The following is a 24,971-nucleotide window of genomic DNA, read 5'->3' as shown; positions in this document are numbered from 1 at the left end:
TATACATTCCATTTTCTTTCTGCGCAGCTGAATAACCGCCTTTTTGAAGAACTTGCAATGGATGTTTACGATGAAGTTGATCGACGTGAGAATGATGCAGGTATGTGGAAAGTTCATGCATTTTTGCTGTAAATGTGAAACTATGGACCTTTTAAAATATTTAACAGTGGTATGTGGAGTGGGAGAGTGAGGTCTGCTTGCTGTAAGGATCATATGTGCAATAAAGTTGGGTATTTTCACCTCATTTCCTACTAGGAGCAACTCCACAGTCTCAAACTACCCATAATTTAACACTAGGTATTGAATTAGCAAATTTACTTAAGGCCATAAGGATGGCTCATATGGAAAGTAGAACTATTATTATGTAGTTGATGGTCTTCTGACTTGAGTTTAAAATACTGCTGCACCATGCCAGTTGTCAAGTGTTCCATTCTACATTATTCCCATCACTCGCGTTATTGAGCACTCAATGTGGAGTGTGAAGGAAAGAAACTACAGAAACCGTGGGCGAGTCCAGCGATCTAGAACAGGTTTCTTCATACAATAGCAAAATGTTCTTCATATCCCAGTTTAATCTTATAGATACAGATACATTTTTGTCTACCTTCACGGTGTACAGAATGATGTGGGTGAGAAGATCAGAAAGTAGCTCTTGAATTGAGGCATGGTTCTGATACTTGGAAAAATGTGAGAGTAGTTTTCTTGTCTATTTTCTTCCCCACTACCTCTTTTGAAAGCATGGTCTCATTATTAGGGTATGGTTCTCCGACAGCATCACCACCAACTCTGTCTGCCCAGGATATCTTCACACGATTGTCCAACAGGGGGCTCTGAATAGTCATTAAGAATGGAAATGTGCATTGTGGTGAAAGTGTTTTTATTTTTGTGTTGTACAACAGGAAATATTTGCATTAGTCACATTTTCTATCCATTCACACACAAATATGTACTGTTTAAAACTAAAATATTTTTACTAGCCAGAGTGCAGTAGAGTTAATGTACTGAAGTCAGGAATTAAATTACTATTTATTTTAAATGGCGCCTCTTTGAGCATTCCATTTCCTTAATGTTTTGCAGTACTCCGTTATAGAATCATACAGCACAGGAGGAGGCCATTTGTCCCATCGCACCTGTGCCGGCTCTTTGAAAGAGCGATCCAATTATTCCCATAGCCCTGCACAATCAGATTGTTTAGTCTCTACCTAGTTGACAGTGAGGCACTCCACTGGCCCTAATTTGTCACTGAATTGTCTCCCCATGCCTCTATGGCTGTCACATGTTTTCTTTACTGATGTGTGCAATTTTTATGTCTTGCCGTTAAACCCAGAGTAGGCAGCAAGGTGGCAGGCAACTGGCAGCAGGATCTGGTGAGGACCGGCTGTGCAGGAGCTGGTGCAGCAGATGTGAGCCAAACTGAAGTATTGGGGTTCATCACACTGCTGCAGAAGTAAAATTTGGATGTTATTAAAGGGACGAGTAACTTGAGCTGAATGTTTTAAGTTATCTGTAAAATGAAGACACAAGAATCTTGTGTTTAACTGTTTGCAAATGCTAATTTTCTCTTCAGGTCTTTAATCAGATCTGTTGGAACAAAAATATTTCATAGAAGTATCAGTATTAGTTTTCAGTCTAGCAGTAAAATCTGCTCCTCCTTCTGAATTAAGCTTTTGGCTGTGTGATGTGCAGTTAATGATCTTGAGAGCCCATGGGAACAGCTTTGAAGTTTGTGTTGACAAAGATGCAAGATAGCAATTCAAGGTCATATTATAGTTTCTGTAAGAGTGCAGAGATACCTACTTGTGCTTCAAACTACAAGTGAAAATTGAGATGTTTTCAGTTCTATACCATCTGACATATTCTATAAATTGATTTTACCCCTTTTATTATTTATTTTAGTTCAGATTTGATAGTAACCAGTACTTGCTGCTATGCAGAACTTATGAAGTCGGTATTGTCTAAATGTATAACTTAGTCATCTAATATTTAGAATGTGTGGCAGGTAGTGACTACTTCATCACCGAAGACATGTCTCCCTCTCCCTACCTTTCTCTTCACTCTCCTCCTCCCCTCTTTCCTCCCCTCCCCCCCATTAATGCCCTCCAGAACTACTCGTGTGAATGTTTCAAGCTATTCAACCAAGAAGGATATAGCCCAGCCCAGCCTGATTCTGTCTTCATTGAGCATCTTTATGTCTGTATTCACATAGTTTCCAGCAGGTGTTCTTGGATGTTTATCAGGAGCCGAAGTCCCGACGGTCTTTTTCTCCATTCGCTAGCTCACGGGTGCAGAGGCCAATTGCAGCTTACTTGCCTCCAGTCAGCATAGACCAGCTATTGACCTTGGGATCTTCTAGATCTGTGCTATTCTGTTCCACACTAACCAGTGCATTCACCAACTGCGCCATCGGAGCTCTTCTCATGGATGTCTTAATATACTAAATATACCATTTGGCTATCATTTTTGAGCAGGATTACCAAGTTATTTGGGGTTGAGAGTTACTGAAAAGTTCACAATCTACTAAGCATTTTTTAAACTTAGTTTTGTCAGAACAGATCACTAATTGTTTAAAATCACTTTTTTTGGTCTTAAATTAATACTCTTGTGAAGAAAGCCTATAATGTAGTGTAATACTGGAGCCAGCTGAATGATAATCAGCAAAATTCAATTATGTATACAGTTTTAGTAAGGAAATGTGATAGGAATGTGCTTACTGTGGGGAGTGCATGTTATTGCAGCCAACAGACTTTCGACAACTGAAAAACCTATCCATTTTTGGAAAAGCTTTTGGTTGTAGCACTCTCCCATTATCTGATGAGGATAAGAAACATGTGGGTATTTAACTGTGTGTGTACTGCAGGGGCAGCTGTGCAAGAATGGAATATGTGCTGCTCGGAGCTCAGGCAGTTTAATTCTGCCGTAAATTGATCCGTTTCAATACATTTCTGCTATTCAGCAGCCTATTGGTTCTTTCGACATGTTTCCTAAACATAGTTGCTAGCTACCAAGACAAGAGGAGAGTTTTAATATCAAAGCTTATTCCAGCTTAATGCTTTAGAGCAGGAGGCTCAAACAAGGTACATTTTGGTTTTAAAGTGGATTTAACTTGCTACCCTAACTGCAATACATTATAAAAACGAGACCTCAAATAAGGTAAGAATCATTTTTAATAGTTTTTATCATGGCTATTTGTCTTCACTTTGTGTGACCTTGTTTTGGCTAGTTGAACTATTTTCACAGCTATGAAGATGCATTGTACTGAGTCCAAGGGCGGTTTAATTTTACGTGAAGGTTGGTTGTTTTACTTTGAGCTGGTTGCTAAACATCCTTTTCCAGAGTGCAAATGATATGGTTCGTGGCGTGCTCAGAACATCACTTATTTTAGTTTGGAATTGGCGGTCTTTGTTAAAAAAAAATTGGCGGTCTCATAAGCATGATTGCTGATGACTATATCCTGAGTGCCTGGTCTTTCACCGTTGTTAACTGAACGTGTAGATGTGAGATGAAAATTTGAGGTGTTGAATTTTCTTTCCAGATTTTCTCCCCTTCCCTGCTTCAAAATGCTGTCCCTTGCAATCGTACAAATTTTACAGATGGTCAGCCATCCTTTGGTACTTTGTCCAAATGACCAATTTTCACCTCTGAGCCTAGACGAGTGTTTGCAGGCTACTCGCCATAGAAGGCATCACAGCTGGGCCCAAGCCTACCTTTCCCTGATGTGCACTCTTTCCAGCAGGTGTCACTGGATAGCAATTAGAAATGAGTATACTGGCTTTTTTCCTTCTCCCTAGCCCCGAGAAGTGAATGTTAGTTGTACACCTCGGCTAACTCAGCACAGACTGGGTATCAAACCTGGGGCCTTTTTTTTTCCTAAATGCTCTTAGCCTTCAGCTTATTTTCTACTAGTCTCCTCTTCATGCAATCATGTACAATAGCTGAGGTAGGCTACAAAACCTTTGTTGTAATTAGGCCTATATATTAACCGGGACAGGTATACCACTACCAAAAGAAAGTCTAGAACTTTGTAGAACTAGACTTGCTTCAGGAATTTGAGTATACTGGATATGCATTTATCGCAGTTTGAGGCACCCGATCAGAAATTGCCTGAAATACTTGCATTGACCCATTGCAGATTGATTTTAGCTCTGAGGAAAAGGGCAATGTTGTAAGTAATGGCCGGTGTTTGAATAGCATTGATTCTGAATGGTGTGCATGTCCCCCTTTCATGCATGCTGTACAAATAAGCACAGCAAATGGGCAAATACTATGTTGACAGGATTAAGGACGGTGTCTTGGTATATTTATCAAATGTAGCTTTAAATCCGACAGCTGCATTTGTCAAGTGCCTGCAAGTCTAAATGAGAAAAGAACTTTAAGAGCTGTTTCATTTTTTCCAGAATATCTTCTCTGAAAGTGGTTTAGTGATGTGGATGCATGTGTATTGGTAATTGGATCGAGGCTGACTAAACTTGTAACACATGGGACCTTTTAATAGCTGTGGGGAAAGGAGATCCTTCAGTCTCCTTCCTGCCAAGGCTGGATTCAAGTCCGAGTCCAGAGATGAATGGATAGTGTTTGAACTCACTCTGCTACGTTATTGTCAGTAACGCAATTTTTTGGTGAGTGGATTTAAACTAAAAAGAAAATGACAAGACTGTTACTGGGTTTGTATGCTATTGCAATCCATAAGAGCAAAGTGCAAATGTTTCCTCCCAGTCATCTGAACTGAAGGGTTATATTACAGCCATGCTATATATTTTAACCCAAATGTAGATTAACAACCAAACTCTTCTTTAGCTTCCCCCCCCACCCAAAAAAAGTCTAATTGTCAATAACTAACATCTGAATTCCACATAATTCCATATTATAAGATACCACTAATTAGGGTGCACTATGGAGAATGCAGGTGGTATGAGTGGTGGGGTGGTGGGGTATTTAGTATCATCCCAGAGCATGTCAGTTTACCGTGAAGTGAATGAATGATGAGCGTGAAGCCGCATGCATCATGTTCAAATTAAAATACTAAATTAATTTTTGGGGAACTTAGTGATACTGTATTTAGCATACTTGCCAATCTGGGTTCAAATCCAGCCCAGACTGATGGAATAAAAGTCTATTCTGGCTATAAGTCCCGTTGCGTACTACCAACCCACAGTCCTAGTGGTTCATGGTGCAAATTCACCCACATTTTGGCACTAAATTGGCAGCCTCACTCAGGCCATTAGAATGGTTGGTGTGGGGAAATAGAAACCCACACGATGATGCAGAAAAGGGAGTGGTCTTGAGAAGTTGGTTTTAAGGCACGTTAGAGCAGAGAACAATAGAACATGTATGATTGCTGGTTTTGGAGTGGGTGATGCTGATTGGCCTCAAAGTGCAAGGTTTTTTTCCTATTTTCCAGCACTAATGCCCCTTACCTTTATGGTACATAAATTAATGAATTTAATAAGGAACTATGCAAGCTTTGATTATTGTTGCATTGCTGTCCTGGAACTTTAAAAATCCCCCCCCCCCCCCCTTAAAAAAAGCAGGAGTCTTTCATTCATTCTAGAATTGATTTCTGGCAGGATGAAAATGTGTAATTGCACACTTAATCATCCTGTGATTGAACATCCAAGCGTATTTAAAAATATAATTTTTATGCTGTTATTTTAGAGTGTGATTAAGGTATTCATTAGGTTGGTACATTATACAGTATTTGTACGATGTTAGATTAATACTAAGTACAGCCATTACCTGTCCCGTGTTCTCAATTGAGCTATTGAATGTTCAGAAGGCACTTCTGTAAATGCTTTAATGCATTCACTTCTTAAGCTTAATTTACTCCACAGCGCCTTTTTGAACTTTCAGATTTACAACTGAATAAAGATGACTTTCCAGTAATGTGTGTGTGTGTATATGGGTAATCTATTGTCTACATGTTGTAAGAAAAAGCTACTGTAGATAAAGGTTTTGATTTTATTTGTCTTTAACTAATTTTAATGGAAAAAAACCATCTGTTTGGTAATGTAGCAGAAAGCAACCCCTGAGACCGAATACCCTGGAGTTTACTGGGTAGTGTGAAATAGGATCCGTCAGCAGTCCTGTTACCATTATTGCTCGTATTTTTAAAGAATCAAATGGTTGTTTAATTAAAAAAAACAAAGTGTCTGTCTCCTCCTTTGTGAATATTTTTCATCTAAATATTGAGTGATGTCATCCAAAGGAGGCTGGTTTGGGAGAGATGACTGAGCCTGCCGAGGTGAGAAAATGTAACTCCTATTAAAAGAAGTGCTTTTGGCTCTCTCTCTCTCTCTCTCTCTCTCTCCCTCTCTCTCTCTCTCTCTCTCTCAATGTCACTGTGTATGATCTGACTGTGTCATACTACGTCTGCCCTAAATTAGACCGTTCCCCACACGTCCTCGTTACTCACTCTTCAAACAAAATATATTTCATTATTTTGAACTTTTTGCAGAGATGATGGTGAAATGCTTATTGGTCGTAAAACCAACAATTTGAATATGATTACTTTATACGTTTAAATGTGTAATAAATTGCAAACAAATAATAGCTTCATTTGTAACACTTTTTATCTCTTTCCGCTAAGGAATATATATATTTTTTTTAAAACTAGAATTGAAAAAGCATGCAGATGAGAATTATGCTCCAGATTCTGGAGCTTTAAAGAAAAGTTTAAAAATAACTAAGATTAATGAAATGACATGCCTTTCTGTATAGATTTTAAATCATTTTATGGTTCCATACATGTTCAAATTATAAACTAAAGGGCCCATAATTATTCAGTATTGTGGCTATCTTCAATAGGATGTACAATGTTATCTAGAGCTTTGCTTAATGGAGGAATTAAGGAAATGAGCGGCAGGGCAGACTTGACCTATGCACTTGCCATTTTAGTTACATCACCTTTGTCACAAAACGCCACTTAATCTGGAATGTTTCCGACCTAGTCAGATGATGCAGCTGAATGAAGACTCTTGACAATTATTAAAACATCGGCATTATTTGATATGCACTTCCAGTTCTTGGAACTCCATGTTCTTACTAGGATTTCTTAAGGCTAAAGAGATCAAGGGATATGGGGAGAAAGCAGGGACAGAGTACTGAATTTGGATGATCAGCCATGATCTCATTAAATGGCAGAGCAGGCTCGAGGGGCCGAATGGCCTACTCCTGCTCCTATCTTCTATGTTTCTATTTCAATATAGTGTAATCATGGGCCTGTGAAATATTTTGTGGCATTCATATTTACACTTGAGAAACTGAACAGTGCAATCAGTTTTTTCCCCCCAAATTTAGGCTGTGTCTAGAAGAGTATTTTGAGCTACGTAACATCAGGATGAATTACTGTTGATGAGAACATTTAAAGCGATAGGGCTATGTTGCAGAAAAGTATTAAAAGTATATTAGCTTACATATCATTTCTCCTATATGGTGTCAGTACCAATGTGTTAAATAAATCCAGTGACAGCACTCAACTGATGTGGGGGGGGGGGGGGGAGCAAATGTTTCCTATATACAAAATATATTAAAGCTTTCAACTATATAACTTTTTTTTGATGCTTTTGATTCAAAATTCAGATAAATCTAGGCAGGTTGAATGAACAGCCAACTGAAATGATGTAGAAAAGACCAGGATTTGTAATAAATCTGTCAAATTTGATTTTTAGGTTCTCAAAGTATGTTTTCCATATTCAATGTAGCTATCGTACATATAGGTGTACATTCACATATTATAAAGCCCTATTATATTTAAGTGTGAATTCACCTATTCTATGAGGTTATTGTGCAAGTATTTTCAAAATCTTAATACAATTACAGTGTGTAGCTGTAATCTGAGGTAGTAACTAGAGTGTATAAATTTGAAGTCATCTAAGAATGAAGGGAGAGATTAGGAGAAACATTTTTATACATTGTTAGGACATGGAATGTCCTACCAGGTACAGTAGTAAAAGCAGCTTCCCGAGCATGAAAAGGGAAGTGGACAAATATTTGGAAAGGAAACATTTCTAAAGGTTAGGGAATGGGTCTAGACAGATAACTCTTTCAGAGAGCTGGCACAGGCATGATGGGCCAAATGTACACCACCTGTTTTATAAGATTTTATGATTCTAATCAAAATCAAAGTTTCTATTCTAGTGGCACTATATCAACTTAAAATGTGAGAAGAGTACATCTGAAAGAACATCAAATCATATCCATGCGATGTCTTTACATTTCTCATTTTCAGGTTGTTCACTGTACTTTTCACCTATGGCACTTATTGGATCTTTACAGTTCTATAAACAAGGTTTTGCATTCAGACACAGGGTCTTTAAGGGAGGGGATATTACAATGTTTTAGATTACTGCTCTGGGATTGACTTTTTGCAAAAAGACAAATTGAAAGACATGTTGGCATTTCTGATAAGGCTACCTTACATTATGAACAGATTCACAGAAAAGCTACCTTTCGATAGCTGGTCTGCAAAGTGGGAGATTCAGCTCGGGCTGCTGTAAGCACCTGCTGTAAATCTCCAATTACTGCAGGGAAAGACAAATTACCAGGCTGGTAATCTCATGGTCCACTATCTACAGAGAATATTCTGAGAGTCCCAATTAGAATAAATGTGGAGTAAATTGACTCGCTGCATTGCACATTTTTAGCCACTAGAGGATGCTAAAAATGCTGGAGGACATTAATGTTTTGACCACAGGGTCCCTGACCAGGATATCAACACATCTTTTCTCCCTTTCACTGAATCACTTGAATGAATGTTCTACTAGCAGGCCTAGTAACATAATCATAATAAGTGTAAATTTATCCCTGGGAGTCTGTATTCTAGTCCTTTTTAGATAATTGCATTTATTAACCTATTGATTTAAAGCAGTCATAACTTGCACAATCCCATACTGAGCTCCTCAATTTCTGGGACAAACCTAGCATTACTAGCTGTAGTTATAGTTTTGGTGCTTTTAGTTTGGACCCTATTAGACCAAAAAACGGCTCTTGTTCCATGGTAACCCCCTTTAAGGGAGAGGGAAATCACAAAATTTTAGGTTTGAACTTTTAAGATGTTAAAATAGAAATGATCCCCACAGCCGGGCCATATTGTTCAGAATAACTTGGTGTATGACAGTAGAAGCATGAATTGGCTGGTTAACTTCTTCGCTGGCAAGTTTATTTGTTTAAAAAAAAAATCCACACTGTTCGCAGAAGCTTGTAAAGTGCTATTACTCAATGAACAATTTCATGCTCATTAATATTATTATCTTGCTGTACTTGCAGTGTGGCTGGCCACCCAGAACCATAGCACATTAGTAACCGAGCGCAGTGCTGTGCCCTTTCTTCCAGTCAATCCAGAATATTCAGCAACTAGGAACCAGGTATGTTGAAATACAAGTGTGTCCTTTAAATATATGCTTTTGCTTGTGTTTACCATGTCTAAAATAATGCATAAGGAAATGGCAGAGAAATAAAACAAATACTTTGTGTCTGTCTTCACGGAAGAAAATGCAAAAAACCTCACGGAAATAGTGGAGAACCAAGGGTCTAGCGAGAATGAGGAACTGAAAGAAATTAGTATTAGTAAAAATAAAAAAAAAGTACTGGAGAAATGGGACTGAAAGCCAATAAATCCCCTGGACCTGATGGCCTACATCCTAGGGTTTTAAGAGGTGGCTATAGAGATAGTGGATGCATTGGTTAACATCTTCCAAAATTCCATAGATTCGAGAACAGTTCCCGTGGATTGGAAGGTAGCAAATGTAACCCCACAATTTAAGAAAGGAGAGAGCGAGAAAATGGGAAACTACAGATCAGTTAGCCTGACATCAGTAGTAGGGAAAATGCTAGAATCTATTGGCCCAGAAATTTGGGTCTCCGCGGGTGAGTACGCATGGGGTACTCACCCGTAGGCCGAATGGAAGTGCTGGTTTTCTGCATGCACTGCGCATGCGTGGGAAACCGGCACTTCCGATCCTCTGAACGAAGGGGTTCAGAGGTCGAACGCGCGCGCAGGGGAGGCTGCGTGTGTGCTTTGAACTTAGGTTTTTTTTGCAGATTTTCCCGGGAAGGTAAGCCTGCAGTATTTAGAAATGTAAAAAGCAGGCATAAGGCCTGCTTTTTACAAGGTAAGTGGTCAATTAATTAAAATTAAAACATTTTTTCCACAGGTTTATTATTTTTAAATACTTTAAAGCAAGGTAAGTTTATTTTTAGCCCTGTTAGAATATAAAATTATTTTTTTCAAAAATTTAAATTATTGTTTAAAATAGCTAATGTAATTTATAGTTTATTTAAAAAGTGTGATGTTTTTAAAAAAAAAAAAAAAAAAAAAAAAATTATTTGAAGGTTTACTGCTATTTTGGGGCCGTAGTATTCATAAGATTGACAGGAAATTACCCATTTATTCCTACTCTCTGTTTTCTGTCATTAACCAATCCTGAATCCATGCTAGTATATTACCCCCAATCCCAGGAGCCCTAATTTTGTTTAATAACCTCTTGTGTGGTACCTTTTCGTATGCCTTCTGAAAATCCAAATACACCACATCCACTGGTTCCCCCTTATCTATGCTGCTAGTTACAACCTCAAAACAGATTCGTCAAACATGATTTGCCTTTCATAAATCAGTGTTGACTCTGCCAAATCCTATTATTATTTTCTAAGTGCCCTGTTACCATGTCCTTAATAATGGCCCAGAAATTCGGGTCGGGGGCTTCCCGCGGGTGTAAGCCCCCGACCTGCACTTACTTGCGCGCCGGCAGTTGAGCTGTAGGGCCCCGTGGAATTCCGCTCCGGGGCTTGGCCCAGCTGCCGGCGCGCTGTGCTTGCGTGTCACGGGCGTAGTTAGTGCGATGCGTCCCCTGGGATCACGTGAGCCATGGGCAGCCAATCGGAGGAGGGAAAAGAATGAGGAACTGAAATTTTCGGGTTGGCAGGCTGTAACTAGTTGGGTGCTGCAAGGATCAGTGCTTGGGCCTCAGCTATTCACAATCTATATCAATGATTTGGATGAGGGGACCAAATGTAATATATCCAAGTTTGCTGATGATACAAAGCTGGGTGGGAATGTAAGTTGTGAGGAGGATGCAAGGAGGCTTCAAGTGAATATAGACAGACTGAGTGGGCAAGATCATGGCAACTGGAATATAATGTGGAGAAATGTGAAGTTATCCACTTTGGTAGGAAAATAGAAGAACAGTATTTTTTAAATGGTGCGAGATTGGGAAATGTTGGTGTTCAGAGGGACCTGGGTGTCCTTGTACACGAATCACCGAAAGTTAACATGCAGGAACAGCAAGCAATTAGGAAACCAAATGGTATGTTGGCCTTTATTACAAGAGGATTTGAATATAAGAGTAAAGACATCTTACTGCAATTATATAGGGCCCTGGTGAGACCACACCTGGAGTATTGTGTACAGCTTTGGTCTCCTTACCTAAGGAAGGATATACTTGCCATAGAGGGAGTGCAACGAAGGTTCACCAGACTGATTCCTGGGATGGGGGGATTGTCCTATGAGGAGAGATTGAATAGTCTAGGCCTATAATCTCGAGTTTAGAAGAATGAGAGGTGATCTTATTGAAACATACTAAATTCTTACAGGGCTTGACAGGGTAGATGCAGGGAGGATGTTTCCCCTGGCTGGGGAGTCTAGAACAGGGGTCACAGTCTCAGAATAAGGGGTTGGCCATTTAGGACTGAGATGAGGAGGAATTTCTTCACTGAGGGTGGTGAATCTTTGGAATTCTCTACCCCAGAGGGCTGTGGAGGCTCAGTCGTTGAGTATATTCGAGACCAAGATTGATAGATTTTTGAATATTAAGGGAATTGCGGGATATAGGGATAGTGCAGGAAAGTGGAGTTGAGGTAGAAGATCAGCCATGATCTTATTGAAAGGCGGAGGGGGCGAATGGCCTACTCCTGTTCCTATTTCTTGTGTGTAAAGGTATATATGTGTATATTTATATATAAATATTGTATATAATGTGTGTACATAACAGGAAAGAATGAATGTTGGGCAAAGGAGAAAAGAGACATTAGCCTGTTCACTATTCTCAAATACTTGACTGGGCTGTGTTTCTTTGAAGTTTTTTTTTGTTTTGCCCTTCCCACAGCGTACTGTTACAGTGAAACTGATCATTAGGAAGGTGCGTGAGAGTGAGCTCTTGTGATTCTGATTATCTTTGCTTGGGCCCTCCTCCTGACAGTCCAGTTGAGACTGGGATGTTCCTGTGTTCAGAATCACGGGTGCAAAGCTGCATGTTACAGCAAGCTGGGCCACTAGCTCACCCTAACTAGGTTGCTTCAGACTATGTTTTATCTTGATGTCGCCAAACTTGTTTGAGCCCCTTTGCCCTTATTCGTCTTTCTAGGAGGAAGTGCGATGGTGGTACTAAAAGTCTCCTCACAACACGGGAACTGTGCAGGCCCATATGACAAATTGGCAATCAACGGCCACAGCCTTTATCAAGTTGCATTTGTTTATGGCCTTTTACAGTTGCTTACAACCAGAAAACATTGTTCCTAATGTTTCTGTTGAATGTCAAAGCAGTTTCAGTAGGGTAGCCAAAGCTGTCCATTACACAGCTCACAGTCTTAATTTTGTTTTTCCCATTTCATTTATCTACTTGACTATGAAAAGTTTGTGTGCTGGGAAGGTGTCATTTTTAGCTGCACTCCAGATTTGGCACTTTTTTTTAAATATAAATTTATTTTGCAAGTTATATTGCCTTTGTTTGGTATCTGGCAATATTTCAGTGTAAGTATATTGCTGCTGAATTCTCAACAGGAAGTAGACCATGAGAAATGAACGTGTGTTTGACCTTTTGTGTTTCTTCAGATATACTGCAGCAAAATACAAAAGTTTCATACGATTCTTAGAATCGACTGCATGTCTTTCCCACAAAAATTCAAACCATGGGGTCGTGTCACTTCAGTTGCCAAGTCAAAAATATGCTGATGTTTGAACTTGATTAGCCTTCAAAAAAAACAAAGGCCTGGCTCAGGAATGCTTTAAACAATAAAATATGAGCGGCCTAATCCTCAAGAGAACGAATATCCAACAACTGTGCAAGGGTATTTTTGCATTCCACTTCAGTGCACATAGATTCCAATAGAAGCTAGAGGTTGAGTAGTTTAAACCTCAAAATAGCTCCCTTAGTATTGTGCCATCTTCTGCTGCAAAGTGGAGTCTAATTGTTCTGTTTTGCTGCTCCAAGCTTCTAATGTGACCATCCTGTTTAACACATTCTGTGTTTGTGGGAGGGGAGGGAAATGAGGGAAGTTGGGGAGGGAGAGTGAGGGAGAAAACTTTACTCTAATACGAGAGTTTATTTCCTAAAATTATTGTATGGGGGGATAGGGTGTAAAATCTATTATCCACCATGGATGTCATCACCTTGATTTTAAAATCCCCCTCGAGTGACTCCACTGTATAATGACCACTGTATAATGACCACTCCATAATTTTGTCACTTGGTGCATGTGCTAGCAAGGAAGATAAAGAAAGGCATCCACATCTATAGTGTCATATATCTCTCAAATATCTCCAAGTAATTCACACATGATGGATTATTTTTGAATTTCAGTCACTTACGTAAGCAAACGCAGCAGCCACTTTTAGTACAGAAAGACCCCGCAGGGAACAGCATAATAACAGACCTGTTTATCTGTGAAATTTAAGATAGCTTCGTGGGTAAATACACCATGTGATATGGAGCCATTCAGATCAAGATGATCCCAGGTTTGATGCCCAGTCTTTACTAAGTTATATGATTTCAGCTGAAGATGTAGTAGAGGGACCACAGCTGGCCTCAATGAACCAAGTTAGAGAGGATGAAGGTTGGGCTGAAAGGCAGTTTTTCCCCTCTTCGTTGCACACTGAAGACACAATCCAGTGCAACACAGACTTCCCTGATCAACTGGCCTACAGATGCTCACTCATGAAGAGTAAATAGTTACTGGGAGGGCCTCTGCTGCCTATTGAGCAGTACATCAGCATGAATGAAAGAAGGAGAAGGTAAGAGTGTAGGATAGGAAGTTCGGGAAGATTTTAATAGATATTTTTGTTTTCCTATCCAAACTGCTATCTCTTCCAGCTACTGGGAGTATAATGGCCGGAATTTTCTGGGGTCCGTGCGGGCGGGAATGGAGTCGGGTTGGGTGGAAAATTTGTAAAAATGCGGAACGGGCCAGGAACCCTCCGCCATCCTTCCCCCACGCACCTTTCTCTTGGGTGTGTTTGCCGGTGTGGCAGCGACAGGACCGGCAGAGGCAGGCGACCTAATTGAAATCAAATGCTTGTTTTCAGACAGTTAAGGGCCTTTTTTCCCTGCATGCCCATGGGAGTCACGTCTGTCAACCTGAGGCGGGAGTTCAGTGGCCTTTGATCCAGCTGATTAGTTGATTGCAGTATAAAAGCTCCCACCTGACAGCTGATCACTTTCCTCAGGCAGAAGCTGTTGCTCACTGCATTCCCAGCACAGATTGAGTTTTCTGCAGGCTGCAAGTCTTTCCATCAAAATCTCCATCCCGTGTCACCTCATTGGAAGAACCTCTCACCATTGACCGATTGCTTCTGTCAACTCTACTTGATCTGCCATCTATTCCATGAGCATGGGTGCCATTTATGCTTTCTCACCTTGGTCCTCCAAATCTGACCACGATGAGCCCCCAACATCAGCAGTACCAGGCACACCAGTAGCACCTAAACCACCACCAACCTTCTCAACGCCCTGATGCGCCACAGGACAGAGGGCATCCGCGCAGGGCTGCACTGCGCCGGAAGCGATATCCCCAACACGGTATGCAGGCAGAGGATGAGCTTCCTCAACATGACTGAGCAGCAGTGCCAAAGGAGGCTCAGGCTATCGTGCCAGGTCATCGCAGACATTTGCACATTGCTGCAGCAAGACCTGCAGCCCAGAGGAGCAGGTGGACACGCCTTACCAGTGGCTGTCCAAGTCGCCAGCACCCTCAGCTTCTTCGCTTCAGGCTGCTTCCAGGGGTCTGCAGCAGACATTTGTGGCATCTCGCAGTCGGCATCACACAGGTCACCGATGCCCTCTTTGACAAGTCAGCCAATTATATCAACTTTGCCACTGATGAAGCCAGTGTTACTGAGCGGGCACTCGGCTTTGCCACTCTGGCTGGCTTCCCACGGGTGCAGGGCGTCATCAACTGCACCCATGTGGCCATCAGGGCACCCCATCATCACCCAGAAGTCTTTGAGGGAGTGGAAGCCCTTGCAGTTGACAATGTGCAGCTCGTCTGCAACCATAGGAAGATCATCATGCACGTGTGTGCCAAATTCCCTGGCAGCTGCCATGACTCGTTCGTCCTTCGCCAGTCCAGCCTTCCTCAGCTCTTTGTACTTCCAACCAGACTTTCCGACTGGCTGCTTGGAGACGAGGGCTATCCACTGAAGACGTGGCTCATGACACTCTTGAGGAGGCCAGGTACTGAGGCCGAGGAGTGATATAATGAAAGCCAAATCTCCCCCAGATGTGTCATAGAGCAAACAATAGGCACACTCAAAATGTGCTTCAGATGCCTGAATAGATCTGGAGGAGCCTTTCAGTATGCACCAGCCAGGGTCTCCAGAATCATCGTGGTCTGCTGCGCCCTGCACAACATAGCACAGCAGCGAGGATTAGCGCTGCACGAGGAGCAATGCACTGAGCGCACAGTCTCTTCGGAGGAGCAGGAACAAGAGCTGGAGGAACCTGTGGTGTAGATGGCACCAGCACTCGAGCACATTGCTGCCAGGGATGGCCTCATCATGGCCAGATTTACTTAACTTTATGAAGTACACCCATATGGCTGCCACATGCATTGCCAGGTTGGCAACACCCCACAGCCACACCATAAAGCATCCCAGCAATGACTAATCCATTCCTTTCACAGTCACCACTATTGCTGAGGGTAACGTTATGTCTGACCCTTCACTCCAACTAACTAAGCCACTTCCAAAGGTGTGCACAAATTTGTCCAAGACTGAAAAGTTTTGAAAATAAATGAATTTATGGTTCACATGACATTAACTGAAACTCCACATTAACATTGAATAAAACACCCAAGTGGCTACCCTTGTGAATCTACTTGTGTGGCATATTTCTCTTCCGCGTGCTTCTACGTGGTGCTACCCTTGTTGCTTCAGCAGAGGTACAGGCAGCCTGCTCACTTCCCTGTTGCGACTGCTTAAACACCTTTGGCGGCTGCCCTCTGGGTTTTGGAGCCTGTGATGGCCCCTACAAAGTCTGCTCCTCCTGCGACTGTGCAGGGGCAGACTCAGCCATCGCTGTTCAGGGAGGCATCTGGGGCTCTGACTGAGGGGGTAGCAATGGGGGAGAAGTGAGTGCTTTGAGAGGAGTGCCCACTTCCATGTCCCCTCTCACCATCATCCTCCTCATGGGCCACCTGCACTTCCCTGCTAGCAAGGGGCTGGAGGGCACCTTGCTGCACATCAGTGGGGCCATGAAGACCCACGTCTACCTCTGACAACCCTCGTAGAGAGGAGGCCTATGAGCCTCTGCCATCTATTCTCCATAGATGGCCATCTATGCTCCTTAGAGACCATGTGCTCCTGTGCGTGGTGCATTAGCTGCTCCATGTAAATGGCCATCTTATCCATGGAGGAGCCTACAGTCGCCATTGCCTGTGACACGGCCTTGCTCGTGTTAGAGATGGACTCCTCCATTCTCAACATTTGCAGACATCACACTCGCAAAACCTGTCAGAGCCTCTTGCACTTGTTCCTTCAGCTCCAGGATGGCCCCCGAGGCTCAGCGTCTGCATGCAGTTGGGAGAGTCCTGCACCCTCCGACGAGGAGTCTCCATTGCTGTCTCTGTCTCCACCATCTGCTGTTGCTGACTTGTGACAGACCCGGTGACTACACTACTCTATCTTGCGAGGGACCCACCATAGTGTGCATCTCTGCGCTGGTGCGCCCTCAGAGGCTGGAGGCTCCTCTGAGGAGTCATCTTCCTTTTGCTCCTGGACAATGGGGAGGGGGGTGCTCTTGATGGACCTGTGGGAGAGTAGATACAGGAAACTTTGGTTTATCCGGAGGTTGTATGTCCGGAATACTCGATCTAACAGCAAAAATCAGGAGCCGTTTTCTGAAGTTTTTTTAGATCTCGTTCTTTTTTTTTTCCCAGTCAGCCAGTGCAAGGTCTGTAGCTATGGCAACAGCTTCAGCTACAGACGCTTGCAGCTGCAGCCGACTCTTTAGAAGCTGTTGCTAAGCAACAGTGTTTGTTGTCAGATACGGAGATGAAAACCTCCGTATGCTTCAACATTAACTTTGTATGTCCGGCAGTTTTGATAGATCGGCAACAGCTCGGTCCCGTCGGTGCCGGATATCTCAAAGTTTCCTGTATGTCATATGTAGATTGGGTACAGAGACCATTATGCACATGATCTTTCAATGGCTGCTGACATCAGTCCCCATATGAGTGACTGATGAATGCCATGTAGCTGTTTGGTATGTAATTCTGTCACCAGGTTGCTGAGATGTCCCCCTTTCTTCGTCTCCCACCTCCAGGTGCTCTGCGACTCCCGACAGCTCTGCTGTTGAGGATAGCTGTTGATGGGGTTCCACTGCCAGTGTTCTCCCTCTCCCTCTTATTACGGGCTATTTTCCTGCAAGGAGGGAAAGAAGGTTGAGTTAGAGTGATGGAATGAGTGTAAGGAATGGATGGGTAACATCTGTAGAGGGTGCCTGATGAAGTGGGATGGCAATTCTAAGTGACCTTGTGTATTTAGTTGGTATGATTGCGCTAGGATGAGGGTGAGGGGTGGCTAGTAAGATGGGGATATCATGATGTAGATAGGGATGGGTGGAGGTGCAAGGTATGTTGGTGAGAGTAAGGATGTGCAGGACCTTTCCTGATCTAACAAGATCATTGAAACACTTACAACACTGCACCCAGGTCCTCCTGATGACATCTGTGCTGTTGACCTCCCCTGCAATTTGGAGCCATGCTGTCTTGGTCTGCTGAGGAGGTCTCTTCTAGCCATCAGCAGAGAAGAGGACCTCCCTGCGTGCTCTGATTCCCTCCACAAGCATATGGAGGGGTTCATTGAAGAATATGGGTGCAGCCCTCTGCCTGTGTGCAGTCATCTTTGCCAGTCTGGGCAGCAGTGGAGTTGTGCAGTGCGCTGACTGCACAATCTTGGATGAACCTTCAAATGCAATGTGGCCATGGCTCTTTTAAATATCCCGGCTGAAAACGCGTCATCGATGACGTCACCAGACCCGCACCATTTAATTGGGCTGGGTAACGCGCAGGGTGGGCTTAATGGGCCCTATTAATGTTAAGTTGTTTTGTAGAGCGGGATGGAACCAGCAACAGGCTCGTGATCCGCCGTGGCGGCCATCCGTACCAGATCCGCCCAGGTAGGGAAAATACCAGCCAATGTCTCTGCAGCAAGCAACTTTGGTAGTGGCAGCTTTGGAGGAGGTAAATAATAACCGAGTGGAGAGCTAACTGTTGGAACGAGGGGTTGGTGAAGTGGCCAGAGAAGGATATGCTGTAGCTGCCCTGTTTTTGTACTTCAGTATATTGTTACTGACAGCAAACTATATCATTTATTTTTGTTCATCATTTGGGTAGTTGGCTACATTGCACCCAAAATTTCCCTTTTGCTCCGTTAAAATGTTCGTGAAGTTTAAACATCTACAGATGACTCCCAGTAGATGATTTCTGGAACGTTTGAAGGTGCAGTGTATTATAGGGATAAAGATTGAAGTGACCTACAACAAATGCTATGGCTTTTGTATATTCTGTTAATAACTATTTTCAAAATGAAAGCCGTAAATCACACTGCTTTAGAAAAACAAGTTCTTTTTATGAATCTTTAATGTTCTGCTTTCAGCTTTACGGTTTATGCTTTCAATATATTTAGTTTTAATATTTCATTTTTTCTTCAATCCTTGGAGTATTGAATGACCTATACAGCTTTCAAAATACACGTATCTTTTTCTAGAATCTTATGACTACAAAAATGATTTTCCCCAAAGTAGTAAATTTTACTAATCAAATACTGCTCTAAAAATAATAAACTAGGAGCTGCTCTAAAAAATAAAAGCAGCTGCAAGCGCTGTTTATGTTGAATTTTTAAAAGCAATCCGGGTTTTACAATGTCTTATTACTGAAGGTAGTTTTTAATTAGTAGCAAAGATACAAATATTCTTGGAGACAGCCTGAAATTTCAAATGTTCAGCTTTCTGTAATTAGCAACCTCAGCCCATCTACTTGAATAGTGAGGTCTGTCGGACAAATTAGATAGCGGAGAATCAGCATCTCGAGTCCTTTTAATGTCCGTCTGTTTGCTTAATTGCAGTTTTAGAATGTTCTGTATTCCAGGTTGGTGAATGTCTGTTTACAGATGCTGTAAGGTGCTAACTTCATGTTGTAAGCTAACTGGGTAATTCAGTATTTCAGAGGAAGGATGCAGTGTTTTCGTGTCCAGTTATGCAAGATTGCAAGATAAATGCAACTGAGGGAGACCATTAAACTCATTTTGGCTCATCCATCCAGAATTTTTTTTAAACTTTGCTTGTCCCCATCACATCCTCGAACTGTATCTTGAATGAATCTAAAGTTTTTTGCCTTCCCAACCCGACCCAAAAGACTGCTCCAACGTTGATCACTCTTTGCTTGAAGTTCTTCCTGAGATTGGTCCTAAATTATCTTTTCATCACATTTAGGGTATCCTATGTATTTTAGTATCTTAGTCCAGCTTGTAGTAGTGCTCTAGATGTATAACTTGTATATTTTTATAAGATCCTCTCTCAGTAATCTCCTTTCAAACATGGTGTCCAACTTTCTCGAGTCTCTCTTAACTGAGTCCTTTGACACCAAGAGGTTAACCCCGGATTCTGCAGCACTTCCATGGCTTGGAATGTTTCTCTTGTGTCTTGGTGACCAAAACTAAACATAGTAATCAATGTGCAGTCTGACCATGGTACAGTGCAGTTCCTGACTTGCACTGTGCTGATCTCACAACATAATCCATTCACTCTATTGTTGCTCCTCAACAATTTGATGTTATCAAGACCTGAATCCATCAGCACCTCCAAATTCCCTTCTATTCATCGTTGGCTATTCTTGCATCATTCATAATATACTTTGACACCGTTTTTTCTTCTAATGTATAGTACCTTGCACTTCTGTGTTTAATTTCATGGCTATCTATTCATATGAAGATTTTATCTAACTCTTTTTGGCAGCTGTGACTTGATAGCCTTTCTCATCTCTTCCCACCCCCATTCCACCTCAGTTTAGTATTGTCTGTCAATGTAATCAGTTTGCATTGGGTTTCTGAATCCAAGTCATTTAATATAGTTGAAGAGCAGCAGGAGCTCCAGCGCCAATCCCTGGCACACTCTACTCAATATGCACATTCCCTTGGGAATTACTCACTCATTCCTTTTGTCCAGCCAATTCCTTATCCACATCCATGTCTTGCCTTGAATTCCCACTGCTGTTCGTTTCAATGGCAGCCTCTTTTATGAGAAACCTTATTGAAAGCTGCTTGGAAATATGAGCTCTATGGTTTTCCATTGATTTTTGTAAGATTACACCTCTGTGAAGTGCCTTGGGGCATATTTCTACATTAAGGGCATTATATCAATACAAATGATTGTCCACTTGGGGTTTCGCTTACTCAAAGACAATGAGGTTGGTCAGTCAGGATCTTCCCCTTCTAAAGTTCTGTCAGCTGTTCATCTTTGCTCCATCAAATCCAAGGGAAGCAGACTTTAGTGCATTTAACACTCAACTGATGTAACCATCTATCAGCAGATTTGGCTGGACCACATCGTGCTATCGGGCCTCACTTTCTTCTGCCAAAACTTCCCACTACTCCCGGATTGTCCTGGAGAACAAAGATAGCCTCCGCTTCTCTTCTGCATTATCAACTGTCTCTTTAAACCCTCTTGCCTGCTGTGCCTACTCTTAAGTCCAACAAGTGCGAGGAGCTCTTGGATGACTTTTGTCACTAAAATTGAGACCATCCATTACAGCTGCATCCGTGGCTTCCACTGCCCTGTCTTCTTGCCCAGCAAGCCAAGCATACCCTTGGGCGTCTGCTGCGCTCACCTTGAACCCGTTTTTTCTCTGAGCTCATCTTGTCCTTGAGACCCACCTCCTCTCCTTGACCACAGTCCTACGAAACTGCTGGCCAACAACTTCCCTTCTCCGACTCCATGCTAGTGGACATTGTAAATGGCTCCCTCTCTTCGAGTACTGTTCCCCCCTTCCTTTCAAAACTGCAGTCCTCACCCCCTCAAAAAAAAAAAAAAAAAAAAAAAAAAAAAAAAAACGTCCTCAACCCTTCTGTCCTTGCACACTATCCTTTCCTCTCAAGTCTTTGAATGTGCTGCCATCTCCCAAATCAGTACCTATGTTTGAAAATCTCCAATCAGTTTCTGGCTCTGCCGCAGCACTGAATCAACACTAACCAAAGTCACAAATTACGTTCTCTGTGATGATGACTGTGGTGCATTATCTCACCTCATCCTCCTCAACATCTCAGCAGTCTTTGATTTGGTCAACCACACTATCCTCCTCCAATGCTTCTCCTGCATTGTCTATCTCTGGAGCACTCTCATTTGGTTCATAGCCAGAGCATCTCCAGCAATGGCTGCTCTTCTACCCCATCACCATTACCTAAGTATGCAGCCGGCACCCAGCTTTACACCTCCACTACCTGACTCAACCCCGCCATTGTGCCTGTGTTGTCAGACATCCAGTCATGGATGAACCACAATTTCCCCGATTAAGTTTTGGGAAGACTGAAGCCAGCATCTTTAGCCTCCTATCTCAAATCCTGTACCTTTGCTCCCAGTTCCAACCCTGTCCCTGGCCATTGTTTCAGGCTGACCCAGACTGCTTGCAATCTTAGGATCCTATTTGACCTCATACTGCACTTGTGACCCAGATCCTGTCCGTCATAAAGACCACCATTTCTACCTTTTTTTATTTAATCAAGGGATGTGGGCGTCACTGACGAGGCCAACATTTACTGCCCATCCCTAATTGCCCTCGAAGGTGGTGGTGAGCCGCCTTATATAACTGATTGATTAACTTGCTAGGCTATTTCAGAGGGCAGTTAAGAGTCAACCACATTGCTGTGGTTCTGGAGTCGCATATAGGCCAGACCGGGTAAGGACGGCAGATTTCTTTCCCTACCTCTGTAATGTCACAAGCCTCTGCATCTATCTCAGCCTATCTGCTGCTGCAACCCTCAACCATGCCTTTGTCACCTCCTGACGTGACAATTCCAAAGCTCTCCTGGCAGCCTCCCAACCTCCACCCTCTGTAAACTTCAGTTCATTCTCCACTCTGCTGCCTGTATCGTATCCCACACCAAATGCCGATTACCCATCAACCCTGTTCTCACTGACTTACTTTGGCTCCTAGTCCCCTACACCACCATATAAAATTTGCATCCTCATGTTTAAATCCCTTTATTGCCTCACCCACTGTGCCCCGACCCCTCCCCAACTATCTTTGTGAACTCCACCATTGGTGGCCATGCCTTCAACTGGATAGGTCCCACACTCTTGAATTCCCTTCCTTAAACCCCTCTGCCTCTCTACTGCCCTCTCCTCCTTTAACACCCTCCTTAGAACCCACCTCCTTGACCAACCTTTTGGTCACCCCTCCTACTATTTTCACTTTATGCTTGGTGTCCATTTTTTCTGATTATGCCTCTGTGTAGTACCGTGGGAGGTTTCTCTGTTAAAGATGCCATATAAATACTGCTAGTTGTTGAAACCGAGTGGTTCCAGGTGTTCATCACCTGAAAGTGATCGTGTAGCTTGGGATTTAGGTGGCCACTGACTCCTGCGTGTACAAGAATGACTTGTGATTCCCGCAATAAAAAGATAGTTACGATTTTGATTTTGCACTGAATGAGTATACTCAAAGCTACACTTTAGAAATTTCCAGGTGGTCCTAGGCACTTTATACACTTGCTTTTCAATGTTCTAATGGCGAGAGAAAGTGGATACTACTGCCCACGCTCTCAACAGTAAACTTTAGCTGGCCAAGGTGCAGAGCTCTGCACGTGTTCAAGCACACACATAGAGCTGTCCATTGTTGAAATCAATGCAAGTTAAACTGGCAGTAGAACCTGGATCTGTCAGCTTAACATCGTACGTTGTATATGTGTCTGAACCTGGTAGCTGCAGTAAAAATGTAGCATGAGAATATTGTCCCTATTGCATTGGTTAGCTATTATATTTGTCAGTCATGCACATTTTGAATGTACTCAGTTGGAGTTGGTTTGAAAGTTTCTCCGGGTCTCTGCACCTATATGACCAGCCTTGCCTAATTCCACATCACAGGCAGCTCTGTCAGCTTAAACTGATTAAGGTAACAATATTCTCTCACTTGCCTATTGATGTGACTTTTTTTGTGTGTGCATTTAAAAAAAAAAAAAAAAACCAAACTTGTTCCTACCAGATGCTGGGTATTATTTCTCGCATGTTTCTGTGCAGCTGATCTGTGCAAAATGAAGTGCTGCTACATTAGAATGTGGGGAATGGTTTTCATCTAGGGTCTGCAAAGATGTTTTAAAACTGAGGTCACATTTAAAAAAAAAAGAATTTGATACCAGGGAAAATACAGTCCCGTTACTGTTCTGATCTGAATTGCATTGACATAATGAATAGCAGCAGGTCAGCTAAACCTGTGGAGGATTACAGTGGCTCTGCATTCCCTTTTCAGTCCACATTCCTATGTTTATGCTTGTGCACTGTAAATGAGGGAAAATCTGATCTATTTTTAACAATGAACAGTTTATTCCGTGGCGTGTTCTGGCCCTGTGGTCTCTATCGGATTTTTATTATTTTTTTTCTTGCTTTGAAATCTCAAAGTTCAGTGGCTTTTGATTGGCTCAGTTGCTGGCACGCCTTGCATATTTCCCCAGCTGGGTTCAAGTGATCCCAGTGATCATTGGTTACTTTGGCTGTGTGGTTTAAAAACTATTTGAAAGTGGGTCAGCAGACTGCGGCCAGACGAGGGACAAGAGAAAAACATTCGCCGAGAAGAAAGCCTCTGTCTTCAGTTCGAGCCGAAGGACTTTTAACAAAGAAGACCTCTTGTTACAAGTCTTGCAAAACCTCACCGTTAACCATTGATAAATTCTCCATTTACAATATTCTTCTTTTCAGGGACGACAAAAACTTGCCAGGTTTAATGCCCGGGAGTTTGCAACCCTGATTATTGACATTCTTAGTGATGCAAAGAGAAGGCAGCATGGAAAGACACTAGCTAGTCCAATAGGTAAGTAACTTTTTTTAAACTTTCAATGTTTATATATCTGTATAATGACTTGATCACTAGCTGAGATTTTGCACTCTCGGCAATTACACAATGTAACACAAAAATAGGGATGTTAAGCTTGTTAATGGTGGCACTTAGCCTTTCTATTCTGTCCTCTCCATTTTTGTGAAGATGCCCGTGTTAACCAGCTTAAAATACCTTCTGTGACCTAGCGTGTTTAATGAGGGGTTTGGGAATAATGACACAGTTGGTTTGGTATTTCTGCTGCAATTCCAGTATCTTGAAATGTTCACTCAAATTGTTTGTTTTTACAGCATAATCGGTTTAAAATCATTTCAGATGCTCTAATGCATCGTAGTGCAGTGAGACACTGATTCACGCTCTTACGTGGCTCAGTTCCAATCTCCATTTGGACTATCATTCGGGGTGATGTGGAGAAGCGTTGCCAAATTAGTGAATGAGCAACCCTTGAGCCCCCTAGTGGTCACATAGTGGCATTCTGCTCGCGCACCCAGCCTAATAGAACTTGTAAGCTTTAGATATAAATATGGCACAGTTCAGAAATATTTAGGCAAATTAGACACTAGGGAGTCTAAATGTCATTGATTTTGCATATTAAACTTAAAACTCAATTTTTTTTTAAGGGTATTTAATTCCCTACCACCACTCACATTTTTGGTTTGCCACTCAAA

General features: G+C 42.2%; 1 protein-coding gene across 8 annotated transcripts in view; it reads left to right on the top strand.

Annotated features, from left to right (window-relative positions):
• git1 (G protein-coupled receptor kinase interacting ArfGAP 1) overlaps positions 1-24,971 on the top strand; it is a 178,581-nt gene that overhangs the window by 113,818 nt on the left and 39,792 nt on the right. For all 8 annotated transcript variants that reach the window (XM_085964964.1, XM_085964967.1, XM_085964963.1 and 5 more), the window contains 3 exons: positions 28-100; positions 9,262-9,359; positions 24,168-24,279. In XM_085964964.1, the coding sequence (XP_085821090.1) occupies positions 28-100; positions 9,262-9,359; positions 24,168-24,279 (283 nt within the window). The remainder of the gene's footprint in view (positions 1-27; positions 101-9,261; positions 9,360-24,167; positions 24,280-24,971) is intronic.

Source organism: Somniosus microcephalus, chromosome 22 (genome assembly GCF_052327205.1).
Source record: "Somniosus microcephalus isolate GS21.2 chromosome 22, FLI_Smic_1.0, whole genome shotgun sequence".
Lineage (NCBI taxonomy): Eukaryota > Metazoa > Chordata > Chondrichthyes > Squaliformes > Somniosidae > Somniosus > Somniosus microcephalus.
The sequence above is the reverse complement of the archived record's forward strand: the minus strand, read 5'-3'. Positions and strand labels throughout refer to the sequence as shown.